The following is a 13,425-nucleotide window of genomic DNA, read 5'->3' as shown; positions in this document are numbered from 1 at the left end:
GAACTCTGGGCCTGGGCGCTGTCCCTCAGCTCTTCAGCTCAAGGCTAGCGCTGTACCACTTGAGCCACAGCTCCACTTCCGGCTTTTTTCTTTTCGCTTATGTGGTGCTGAGGAATCGAACCCAGGGCCTCATGCATGCAAGGCAAGAGCTCTACCACTGAGCCACCTTCCCAGCCCAGGAGCTTTAGTTAAATGTGTGGTTTATCTGGTACTACTTTAATGCATGGTGGGAAACTTAAGACCTTATTAGAAGCATCTAGTCTTTCTAGATGTCTAAATATGCATAACCTTGTAAAAATAGAGGGTTAACAGAATGCCCTTAAACTATTCGTTGTGGTTGAATTTGGGAATGAATTGTAATGTTTTAGAGATTATGCTATTTACTGGGTGGTAGCAGGGGGTGGTTGGGGAGGAAGCGTGCAAAGAGCAGGCTCTCTTGTGCTGTTCCGTTGGTTCAGATGGTCTAGACTTCGTTCTGAGTATTTTAGTTAATATTGCTAAATATTTTAGAGATAAGTCCTAATGCTCAAAGTAAGAAATAGAAAGTAATCCCTACATAAATGTCCTTTGGTTAGTGTTTAGCAAAAAACTGTCTCCTGGGAGTGAACTTAATATTAAATCTTTTTTTTTTGGGAGGGGGATCTGGCCTTGGGGCCTGAACTCTGGGCCTGGGCGCTGTCCCTCAGCTCTTCAGCTCAAGGCTAGCACTCTACCACTTGAGCCACAACGCCACTTCCGGCTTTTTTTTTTTTTTTTTTGCTTATGTGGTGCTGAGGAATCGAACCCAGGGCCTCATGCGTGCAAGACAAGCGTTCTACCACTGATCCACCTTCCCAGCCCAATATTATCTTGGAGCTGGCATCTAGAGTGATGGAGAAGGAGAAGGGGAAGATGAGGGGAAGGCTCACTGCAGTAGCTCCAATCTAGAAGACAGACTTCAGTTAGAAACATGAGTCTCTATGTGCATTTTTTGTAAAGTACTTGTATTTGTGCACAAAGCGTATTATTTCACAGCATTTAATCTTTATAGATGTCCTAGGTGACAATGAATGGTAACAAAGTAGAGCGAGTGAGATAGCTAACTTGTAAGTACCTGTTATAAGCAGCAGAAGGTGCATCTTGGATGTAGAATTGTGCCACCTCTGGGCAATAGAATCAGGACTTACTTGGAGGCTGGCAGCAGAGGGGTGGAAGGGGGCCTGCAGGGAGAGATCGTGCAGGTGTAATCAGATTTACATTTTATTAAACACAGTCATGTATGAATGGGCATCTTCTGACAGTGCCATAGTGACGCATTAGTTTGTGGGGCTACGTTTTCTTGCTAATATTTTAACAAGTAAGTGTTAACACAGAGGTTATTTTATTTAATCATCTCAATTGATGCAGGAAAAGCCTTTGACAAAATTCAAAATCCAAACTGGGTGCTGGTGGCTCATGCCACCATGTAATCCTGTAATCCTAGCTACTCAGGAGGCTGAGATCTGAGGATCATGGTTCAAAGCCAGCCCCAGCAGGAAAGTCCATGAGACTCTTATTTCCAATTAACCACCAGAAAACCAGAAGTGGCTTTGTGGCTCAAGTGGCAGAGTGCTAGCCTTGAGCTGAAATGCTGAGGGACAGCACCCAGGCCCAGAGTTCAAGCTCCACAATGGACAAAAAAAAAAAAAAATTCAAAATCTTTTTCTGAGAAAAGCTCTGAAGAAACTAGGGAAAGAAGGAACATAGTTCAACATAAAAGGTTATATATGACACGCCTATGGCAGCCATCCTAAAAAGAAAAGAACTGAAATAATTTCCTTTAAAGTCAGGAATGAGACAAGGCTGTCTACTTTCATCACTATTATTAGCACAGGTCTGGAATTCCTAGCTAGAGCAGTAAGACAAGAGATAAATAAAAGACATTCAGATAAACAATATGATTCTATGCTTTAAAAAAACTCTGACTAGAGGAAGGGAGAAATTAAACTTCTTTCTGTATGTTTTCTTCTGAAAATATAAATCAATTTGCAGGACCCTGGGTTTAGTGGCACTGTAACTATCACACAAAGGGACAGACTCTAGAGTATCAATATACAGGATTTCATCAAAAATAAATACCAATCATTAAAAGACACAAAAGTTGGGCCTGAGAAGGTAGCTCAGTGGTAGAGTGCTTGCCTGGCATGCATGAAGCCCTGGGTTCGATTCCCCAGCACCACAAACACAGAAAAAGCCAGAAGTGGCACTGTGGCTCAAGTGGTAGAGTGCTAGCCCTGAGCAAAAGAAGCTCAGAGTCAGTGGCTCAGGCCCTGAGTTAAAGCCCCAGGACTGGCAACAAAAATAAGACACAAAAGTATAGACAATCACAGACTAGAAGGAAATATATGCAAATCACATATTCCACAAAGTTTTTGGATGTAAAATATATAATGTCATCACTAACTTTACGAAAAAGAAGAATGAAAAGATGGAGTAAAATTTAAACAGCTCCTTTACCAAAGAAGATATGTAAATGGCAAATACTGCCTGAGATGATGGTCAGAAAAGAATAATGTATAGAAAATAATCTGGTATGTATGGAGAGGATTGATATATAATAGTTAGATAGATGGACAGATAGATAGACCAATAGATAGATACATGGAATTTATATGCAGAAAAGAATAATATGCATTACATGTGCTGGAAGGCATTATATTTTAATGGGAGAGAAGGACGATGAATAAACTATTGTAATTCAGAAAGATGAACACTCTGATCGAACCCAGGCAGCTGTGAAAAAAATCAGACCAGGTACGGAAAAGGATCAGCATGAAGTCCTCCTGTAATTCTTCTTGCCCTTCCAATCTCCACACACTTCAACAGGCCTTGCACCTTCTCTGCTAAGATTTTCTCCTTCCCTCAAGGCATACCTAGCACAGGGCCCTTGGAGAATGATGCTTCAATTAGAGCTGCTGGCCAATGGACTGAAGTTACACTTGGCACAGTAGCGTATATCCTGATGCTCTACTGATTGAGCCCAACCCTCCCTACGCAGACAATACAGATCTGTGTTTAGAGTCAACCTGAATACAGAGTTCTGGACCCTGCAGAACCTCCTGCCAACTGTCTTTCAAGAACCATGAAGTCCTTATTGGTCACCGTTACAATCTTTATGCTCCTGGCCCAACTGATTGCAGGTAAATGCAAAATCTTGGGGAAGAAGATATGGCTAGCATAGAACAGGGGCCTGCACAAGAGTTCTCCATGGAAGGGAGATGAAGTTTGTCCTGCTGCTGCCCAGGGCCTCTGTCCTAGGCAAGGCAACCTCAAGAATCTCAGAGTAGAAGCCAGGAGCCTGTAGCTCACGCCTATAATCCTGGCTATTCAGGAAGCTGAAATCTGAGGATCAAGATTGCAAGCCAGCCCAGGCAGAAAAGTTCAAGAGACTCTTATCTCCAATAAACTACTCATAAAAAGCCAGAAGTGGCGCTGTAGCTCAAGTGGTAGAGCACTAGCCTGGAACACAAAGAAGCTCAAGGAACATCATCCAGGCCCAGAGTTCAAGCCCCAGGACCAGTAGAAAATAATAATAATAATAATGTTATTATTATTATCAGCAGCAGCTCAGAGTGAATGATTGGCATGGGGGTGGGAGATGCAAATCGTCTATAGTCACCACCATAGACAGAGACAGGCCAGCTATTCCAGGCTGCCCTCAGTTCTGATACTTAGAGCCAGGCCAGGCCAGCCCTGCTCATTTCACTCTGCTCAAGGGTATGACTTTCACAGCTCCATAAAACCACTTCTCCCAAGTTCTTAGTCTTACAGACAAGATCTATCATGTTGTTACTGATTTTGATTGTGGTTAGAAGGCTGCTTCTAAATACATATAGGACAGTAAGGCAGAAAAGAAAAATATGGACAGTATGGGGAACTGTTGGCAGGTCATATCAGATTTCAGTTCTATTCATATAAGCATTCCTTCTTACTTTTCCTTCTTCAAATTTGGTTTTAGCTTTTAAGACAGAATTTTGCTATGTAGCCCAGACTGGCCTTGCAAGCCTTTCAGTCCTCTTGCCTCTACCTCTGTTGGGCCGGGATTATAAGTATATGCTACCATGCCCCACTCACTTTGTTGCTTCATATTATTTTAAATTACTTTCTTTTGTTTTGTTTTGTTTATATATATATATATATATATATATATATATATATATATATTGCAATGCTCACCAAACTCAGGGCCTTGCCTAGCTAGCTAGGCAAATGTGATACCACTGAGCTACATTCTCAGTCTTATTTTATTTTTGATTGACACATAATTGTGCATATTTGTGATGTCTTGATACATATGCTCATTATACAATGATCAAACAAAGGGTAATTAGTATGTACAGATCATCTTAAACATTTACCATTTCTATATGAGAGGAATATTCCAGATCCTCTTTTCTAGCTATTAGGCATTACATAATATATTATTGTTAACTGTAGTGGCTCTACTTAGTAATAGAACATCAGAACTTGTTTCTTCCACCTGAAATTCTGTACTTTATACTTCAAAAACCAAGACATGAATCATGGACCTGTTTTGGAAACAGAGAAATCAACTACAACTTCATCACTCTCCACGTTTTTAAGTTGCAGCCAACTGCTATATGGGTTTGTTACTTGCTTCTTTACCTTTTCCTTTTAACTTTTGACTAACATGTCCTGATTTATACATGTTAATGAAGCTCTGTGTAATAATTCCACGTGTGCATATAATGTACAGTGATCAAATACAACCTCCCTTTTCCCTCTCGTTTCCCAACCTTGATCAATCTCTGGTCTACATCTAGGTAGACTTTGTAAACCTTGTCTTGTGATGGTTTTGTTTTTATACATTTTTCTTAGCATGTAGTAGTTAAACAAAGGGGTTTAATTGTGTTATTGCTATTCATGTATATAATGTCCCCCATCAAACTCGCCCCTTCTTCTCATTCTCCCTTCGATCCTCTCCCTTCACTCCCTTTTTTCAAAAAAATTTTGTTTATTTTTTTGGTAGGTTGTGGGGCTTGAACTCTGGGCTTGAGTGCTTTCCCTGAGCTCTTCAGCTCAAGACTAGTGCTCTACAGCTTGAGCCACAGCATCACTTCCGGTTTTCTGATGGTTAATTGAAAATAAGAATCTCACGGACTATCCTTCCTGGGCAGGCTTTGAACCGCGATCCTCAGATCTCAGCCTCCTGAGTATCTAGGATTACAGGGGTGAGCCACCAGCACCTGCTCCCTTTCCTTCTTAAAACAATGCCAACAAGTTTACTTAAACTTCAGACTGCATTGGGACATTTTTTTATAAGTCTTTTTTCTTTGAGAATATCATTTGAAGTAGGTGCGTATTTTCTGTCTCATTTTTGTGCTAGTATTGGAGAGTCCTTTGTTGTGTCATTTGGGCATTTTTTTTCCTAATGTGCTAATAATTATAACTAATACAGTACAATTACTGATAGATGACTGTGGAACTCTCTGACTAGGTAAATGAGAAGCTCCATTTTTCAGTCCATGGCTACTAATTCTTTTAAATTAACAACAATGTATTTTCAGTTGCTCTTTTTGCTCAAGGCTAGTGCTCTACCACTTTGAGCCACAGCACCCCTTCCGGCTTTCTGGTGGTTAATTGGAGATAAGAGTCTCATGGACTTTCTTGCCCAGGCTGGCTTTGAACCATGATGCTCAGATCTCAGCCTCCTGAGTAGCTAGGATTACAGATGTGAGCCATTGGCACCTGGCCATGTGTTTGTATTTTTAATCTTCCTCTCTCAATATGTTGATTGGTTTTACACTTTGTATTTATTTAAGGCACTGTCCCTCAGCTTTTCAGCTCAAGGCTAGCACTCTATCACTTGAGCCACAGCACCACTTTTGGCTTTTTTGCTTATGTGGTGCTGAGGAATTGAACCCAGGGCCTCATGTATGCAAAGCAAACACTCTACCACTGAGCCACCTTCACAGCCCTGTTCTTCTTCTTTTTGAGAGCAGTTATTCCCTAATGCTTACTATTTCTCCCAATTCTGTTGTGTTATAGTTTTTTCACATTAGATTCTATTTGATTTTTCATGTGAGGTACAAAGTGAGCAGCAGTCTCTTTTGGATTGAATTTCCTAATGGATAGAGTCACATAATAACTCTGTAATTTGGGCTGGGAAGGTGGCTCAGTGGTAGAGCGCTTGCCTTGCATGCCAGAGGCCATGGGTTCGATTCCTCAGCACCACATAAGCAAAAAGAAAAAAGCCGGAAGTGGCGCTGTGGCTCAAGTGGTAGAGCGCTAGCCTTGAGCTGAAGAGCTGAGGGACAGCGCCCAGGCCCAGAGTTCAGGCCCCACAACCGGACTCAAAAAAAAAAAAAAACCTCTGTAATTTGCCTGTAGAGATCGTAGTTTATGTTCTCAGTTCAACTTGGCAGTGTATGAGTTCATATGATGCAAAGGCTGTCTCCAAAGGTGTTCCAGGCTGATCACATCTTCCAAATTCTGAGTTTATGTTGCTTGATCCTTCCCTCTTTCTCAGGGGCTTTAATGACATACCTCACATACTTGCATGGTATCTTCTTTCCAAACTAAAGGGCCCTGAGAACATTCCTTATGGCCCACTCTAGACAAACACCAGCCATTCAGGTCTTTCTTTGTAATTAGCCAAGCTTACCTCCAGGTTCAGAAGCATCACAAGTACAATTCATGTATGCCAGAGCATAAGGACACAAAGGCAGGAAACTTGACTTGAGGCTTCTGTCCATATAGCTCATTTGTAGAGAGCTAAGGAAAACTATTTTAATGTTATCTCCATAAAGAGATTTTGGCCAGGCACTGATGGGTCACACCTATAATCCTAGCTACTCAGAAGGCTAAGACCTGAAGATCATGGTTCAAAGCTAGCCTGGGCAGAAAAGTCCCTGTGAGACTCTTATTTCCAATTAACTGCCCAAAAAACAGAAGTGGCTCTGTGCTCAAAGTGGCAGAGCGCTAGCCTTGAGGAAAGGAGCTCAGAGATAGTGCCCAGGCCCTGAGTTCAAGTCCCACAACTGCAAAAAAAAAAAAAAAAAAAGGTATTTCAAACAGTGAAAGAGAAGGGGACCCATTAAAAGAGGATCTGGAGATGGGTTGAGAGTCTTTGCAGACACACCATAATAAGAAGAGGAGGTATAATGAGAAAAATTGATTAAATCTTAATGTTCATCAGAAATATCAATATCAAGTTCTTCCTCTACTCTTGGCCTTTGTATATGATGTTGCTTCTTTGAACACTCTTCTTCAGGATCTTTAAATCCTATGTCCTTTGATCTTTTAGGTCTAGGGTTAGATGTCACCACTTCTTCAGGGCAAATATCTTCAATGACCCTGTGCAGAATTCAGATTTCAGGAATGAGGGCTAGGAAGTATGTGTGTGTGTATGTGTGTGTGTGTGTGTGTGTGTGTGTGTGTGTGTGTGTGTGTGTGTACTCAATACTCAGAGAAGGAGAAAACAGCTGATAAGAAGTATCAGGGGGGCTAGGAAGGTGGCTCAGTGGTAGAGCGCTTGCCTTGCATGCCTAAGGCCCTGGGTTCTATTCCCAAGCACCACATAAGCAAAAAGAAAAAAGGTGGAAGTGGCACTAGCCTTGAGCTAAAGAGCTGAGGTACAGCACCCATGCCCAGAGTTCAGGCCCTACGACCGGAACCCCCCCCCCCCAAAAAAAAAAAAAAGAAGTATCAGGGGCTGGAAAGGTGGTTCAGTGGTAGAGCGCTTGCCTTGCATGCCTAAGGCCCTGGGTTCTATTCCCAAGCACCACATAAGCAAAAAGAAAAAAGGTGGAAGTGGCGCTAGCCTTGAGCTAAAGAGCTGAGGTACAGCGCCCAAGCCCAGAGTTCAGGCCCTAGGACCGGACCCCCCCCCCAAAAAAAAAAAGAAGTATCAGGGGCTGGAAAGGAGGTTCAGTGGTAGAGTGTTTGCCTCACATGCATGAGGCCCCAGGTTCGATTCCTCAGCACCACATAAACAGAAAAAGCTGGAAGTGGCGCTGTGGCTCAAGTAGCAGAGTGCTAGCCTTGAACTGAAGAGCTGAGGGACAGCGCCCAGGCCCAGAGTTCTAGCCCACGACCAACCAAAAAAAAAAAAAAAGTATCAGTAGTGATACAACACTCACAGATGATTGCTAAGATCAACCTATTATATCCTTCTTTCTTTATCACACTCATCTCAGTCTGTACACACTGTGTTTAGTCTCTTGTTCACTTTCTTTCTTCCACTGTCCAGTGTAAGACCCTATCTTATTGTTTTATTCTTTTATTCTCAACCTCTTGCGGAGTTCTCTGCACAGCAGGTATCTATCACATAGTTCTTGATTGATTAGAAAAGTAGTTTGAGGGTTGGGAAGGTGGCTCAGTGGTAGAGCGCTTGCCTTGCATTCATGAGGCCCTTGGTTCGATTCCTCAGCACCACATAAGCAAAAAGAAAAAAGCCGGAAGTGGCGCTGTGGCTCAAGTGGTAGAGCGCTAGCCTTGAGCTGAAGAGCTGAGGGACAGCGCCCAGGCCCAGAGTTCAGGCCCCACAACTGGACCCCCCCCAAAAAAAAAAGAAAAAAGAAAAGTAGTTTGAGCAATGTAGAGCAAGGAGAAGTTCCAACGTCTCTTCCTGGCCTCCATGTGTTAGAACATGTGATAAGATATTTATGTATGTGTGTAGTATGGGTACACAGGCAGCCCCTACATAATGTCTCCCTAATGAACATATTGCTCATAGGACAGCATTTAATTTTTTATTCTCAAAATTTTTGAGAATGTCCTTATATCTTAGTCACATGAACATACATAGAAAGAGATAGACAAGCCAGGTGCTGGTGGCTCACTCCTATAATCCTAGCTACTCAGGAGGCTGAGATCTTAGAATCACGATTCAAAGCCAGGCCAGACTAGGCTAGAATGTCCATGAGACACTTATCCCCAATTAACCACCAAAAAACCTGAGGTGGCACTGCTCAAAGTGGTAGAACAAAAGAGCTCAGGGATAGCACCCAGACCCAGAATTCCAGCCCCAGGACAGAAAAGGAAGAAAGAAAGAAAGAAAGAAAGAAAGAAAGAAAGAAAGAAAGAAAGAAAGAAAGAAAGAAAGAAAGAAAGAAAGAAAGAAAGAAAGAAAGAAAGGAAGGAAGGAAGAGAGAAAGAGAAAGAAGAAAGAGAATGAAGAGAGAAAGAAAGAGAGAGAAAGAGAGGAAGAAGAGAGAAAGAAAGAGAGAAAAAGAGAGACTATATATATATACACACATATATATGTGTATATATATAAGACATGTCTAATGTTCTGATCTAAATATAATTAGGAGAACTTCAGAAATATAGAAAGGCATTTTGAAAAAAAATCTCACCAACTATCAACAAAAGCCATGTGTGTTTTAACAATGAGGAGAATATCAGGAATGATGTGAACATTTTTTTTTCTGGGTCCTGGAGCTTGAACTTGGGCTTGGCTGCTGTCCCTGAGCTCCATTTTGCTCAAGGCTAGTGCTCTACCACTTGAGCCACAGCACCATTTCCAGCTTTTTCTGTAATTGGAGACAAGAGTCACAGACCTTCCTTCCCAGGCTGTCTTTGAACTGTGATCTTCAATCTCAGCAGCCTGAGTAGCTAGAATTACAGACATGAGCCGCCAGTTAGCAACTGATGTAAACATTTCTTTTTTTTTTGGGGGGGGGGGGGTCCGGTCATGGGGCCTGAACTCTGGGCCTGGGCGCTGTCCCTCAGTTCTTCACTTCAAGGCTAGCGCTCTACCACTTGAGCCACAGCACCACTTCTGGCTTTTTTTTCTTTTTGCTTATGTGGTGCTGAGGAATCGAACCCAGGGCCTCATGCATGCAAGGCAAGTGCTCTACCACTGAGCCACCTTCCCAGCCCCTGATGTGAACATTTCTAATTTTTAGAAGTTCCTACTTCTTTTTACATGTTTCTATGTGTCTTAGATCCACATTGGGAAACTGTTTATAGATTTTGTGCTCACGTATAAAAATATTTTTTCAAAGTTAAAATTCTGAGAAAAAAGGCCGGATGCTCATGCCTGTCATCCTAGCTACTCAGGAGACTGAGATCTGAGGAGCATGGTTCAAAGCCCGGGCTGAAAAGTCCATGAGACTCTTATCTCCAATAAACCACTAGAAAACTGGAAGTAGTGCTGTGGCTCAATCGGTAGTGTGCTCACTGAAAAGCTCAGGTATAGCGCCCAAGCCCAGAGTTCAAACTCACAACCGATACCAAAAAAAAAAAAAAAAAAAAATCTGAGAAAAAGTCTTCTAGTAAGTTTATATGCCGAGTTCTGATTTCAATAATGAAGGGCCCAGACAGGTACCTGTATCATGCTTGTAATCTTAACAATGTGAGAGAACAGAGAATGAGAGGATTGTGCTTTGGCTTTGATGTCAACCCAGGCAGAAAAGTTCACAAGATCCTTTCTCAAGCCATAGCTGGACACTGGAGCATTTACCTCCCAGGTTACCTGCGAGGCTGACATTGGGAGGATCACAGTTCCAGGGCAAACTGGGTAGAAAAGTCCATGAGACTCTATCTCATAAAGGGAAGCTAGATACGGTGGTGTGAGCCTGTGATCTCAGCCACAATGGGAAGACATTGCCACCATTAGTTAATGGCCAAGGTCTGAGGCCAATCAAGAAGCAAGACCCTGTCTCAAAAACCACTGGCAAAAAACAGGGCTGGACGCATAGCTCAAGTGGTATAGCACCAGCCTAGCAAGTTAAACCCCAAGGAAGGAAAGGAAAAAAAAAGAAAGGAAAGGTGAAGGGTCCCACACATCATCCCAGGGGACCACGCAGAGGCAGGCAGGCAGGCACAGGAGAAAGAGGATTACAAGTTTTACTAGAGGAGCCTTATTTTCCCCAAGAGGGAGCACATCACACCTATCCCTATCAGGGTAGCAGGAGAGTCTGAGCATTGGAAGCGAGGTAGATGGGAGCCCAGGTAGATCTGGGCGGAGAGAGGGAGGAGCCAGATGTATGGCGGGAACTCCAGGGATGGGAGGGGCTCAGGTCTGGGTGGAGCTGAGGACCAAAGGTGAGCATTAAACTAACAGAAGGAAAGGAAGAAAGAGAGGGGAGGAAGGAAGAGAGAGAAAGAAGAGAGGGAAGAAGGAAGGAAGGAAGGAAGGAAGGAAGGAAGGAAGGAAGGAAGGAAGGAAGGAAGGAAGGAAGGAAGGAAGGAAGGAAGGAAGGAAGGAAAGGAAGGAAATCACTAAGGCCCAACCATGAATATACAATTCTGGACCTATATGGGTTTATAAAATCACATTTAGTATTCAGAGCAAGTTCTATGGATTCAGAAAAGAAAAAAAAGTAAACTGCTGAGCGGCCTGATTGTCAGTGCTGATAGTTATTGCTCATTGTACCTTTTAAAAAATAAAAACCCAAATATCTCAGATTGACTGCTGTATAGAATCCCTTTGCGCAGGTAATTGCCGGTCGATCGTTTGTGTTTGATCATCAACACCTCAGGTGGAAATACTGGTGTCATCTCTTTGTGCAGGTAACTGGTACGTGAGGAAATGTGCCAACAGGACGGGAAATTGCAGGAGCACGTGCAGAGTTGGAGAGGTGCAAATACAGCCGGCCACGGGCATCTGCAGCCAAAAGAAAGTGTGCTGCATTCTGACCAGCCAAAACTGCGGCGGTGAAGGAGTCGCGCCGGGCGGAGGAGACGCCGCGGGAGGTGGAGGGACCGCTGGTGGAGCAGAAGAGGCCCCGGCCACCACCGCGGCCCCCGCCGAGAGCGAAGGCGAGGCCAAGGGCGAGGCTTGAACAGGCCCAGCTCCTGACGCGAGGCCCAGGCTCGATTAAAACAAAGAGGGCTCCGCCTGTGTTGTGTTCTCTCTGCACCCCCTCCCCGCCGCGCCTCCGCTCCACCGGGTTTTGAAGGAGGCCAGGTCTCCTAGGAATCCAGTCCGGACCGATCGGGGAGGGAAGGTCAGTCCACGCCCTTCCTGTAGGACCCATCAGCCTGCGACCCACAATTGGTGCTAAGAAAGGCTGTTGATGGGCCTCCCCGCCAGGGCCTGCTCCAGTGGTGGAACGGGAGAATCTATTTGCACCGTTTGCTTGCGAATCGCAGGTAATTGGCTAGTGGGGCTGCGATTCCCACTGTAAGAAACCCTGGGATATGATGATGGAATGATTTTAGGCCTTTGGTGGCTGTGATTTTTGTTTTTTTCTGCAGATGAAAGGCAACCTCTCTCTCACACGGCGTGTTGGAAAGGTTAGGGCTGCAAAGCACCCCACAGAAAGCCTCGATCATCATTTTCTAGACAACCTACAACGACCACACAGGCCTGCAGGGACTATGATCTTACAAGGTAGAAGTAGAAAATGGATTCTTTTTTTTTTTTTTTAATGAATGGGTATCAATTAGGGAGTTTCATTTTGACATGATCGGCTATGTACATCCAGTGCTTCCTGATAATAATAACCCCTCTGACATTCTTCTTCCTCCCATCTCCTGCTCCCAAACCAGTCTCAGCAAGTTTCCGTGTTCCGTATTTACACCCGGATATAATGTGTCTTGTCTATATTCATTTTCCCTTCCCCTTGCCATTGTCTGACCCACTCCCACCAATGTCAACACTCCAGATTAAAAAAAAAAAATTCAATTCCGTAATATTCTTTTCCATGAAAGTACTTGTTGATTGCTCAAAGGGTTTTTGTCAGGGTGTCACACACATTAATTTGCCACATGTTAGTCAACGTATGTATCTATATGATATATATATGCACACATGATCCTGTACGTGCTTACTTAGTTATATTTTAGGTGTAACACCCACATAATGAGAGAAAGCGTATGTCTTTTGTCCTCCTAAGCCTTACCTATTTCATTCTATATGAGAGTTTACTGGTCCATCCATTTCTCTGCAAGTGACATAATTTCATTCTTCTTTTCGGCTGCATAATAGCCTGTGAATATATAAAAACCCGTTTTCTTGATCCATTCACCAATTGTAAGGCATCTGTGCTGTTTTATAGCTTGGCTGTCGAGAATAGTGCTGCAATGAACATGAGTGTGCAGGTGCCCTTGTTATATGTTGAAGCACATTCCTTCAGATAAATGCCCCCAAGAATGTTATTGCTGGCTAGGAAATTTTATTCTGAGGCATGAAAAACCTGACTTAAACTGACTATACATTATATCATCCAGTTTTCTCTTGGAAATCCTCTTCTTTAACTTCTTACTTATGAGTGAAAGAAGGGATAGCAAAAACTTCCCAGCATGATTTGAATGCTTGGACTGGCACTAACCTTAATCTATAGATTTTTCCCCTAAGAGCTCCACCCACATTATAAGATGATATGACTGGGCATCATGGCCATCTCTCCACTGGTCAGGCCCTAATAGTCGCACAGGAAAGCAGGAAATGTGGTTGCTTTCATTTTTCTGGACCCCTGTCAATAGCCATGTTTG

At 43.2% G+C, this 13,425-nt stretch overlaps 1 protein-coding gene across 1 annotated transcript; it reads left to right on the top strand.

Annotated features, from left to right (window-relative positions):
- The first annotated feature begins 3,100 nt into the window (after positions 1-3,100).
- Positions 3,101-11,771, top strand: Defb126 (defensin beta 126). The gene is made up of 2 exons (XM_042694637.1): positions 3,101-3,158; positions 11,500-11,771. Exons 1-2 carry the CDS (start codon positions 3,101-3,103, stop codon positions 11,769-11,771), a joined length of 330 nt encoding a protein of 109 aa, XP_042550571.1.
- Positions 11,772-13,425: the final 1,654 nt, after the last annotated feature.

The sequence above is a fragment of the Dipodomys spectabilis genome, unplaced genomic scaffold, assembly GCF_019054845.1.
Source record: "Dipodomys spectabilis isolate Male_0828 unplaced genomic scaffold, ASM1905484v1 ptg000175l, whole genome shotgun sequence".
NCBI classification, from domain to species: Eukaryota; Metazoa; Chordata; class Mammalia; order Rodentia; family Heteromyidae; genus Dipodomys; species Dipodomys spectabilis.
The sequence above is the reverse complement of the archived record's forward strand: the minus strand, read 5'-3'. Positions and strand labels throughout refer to the sequence as shown.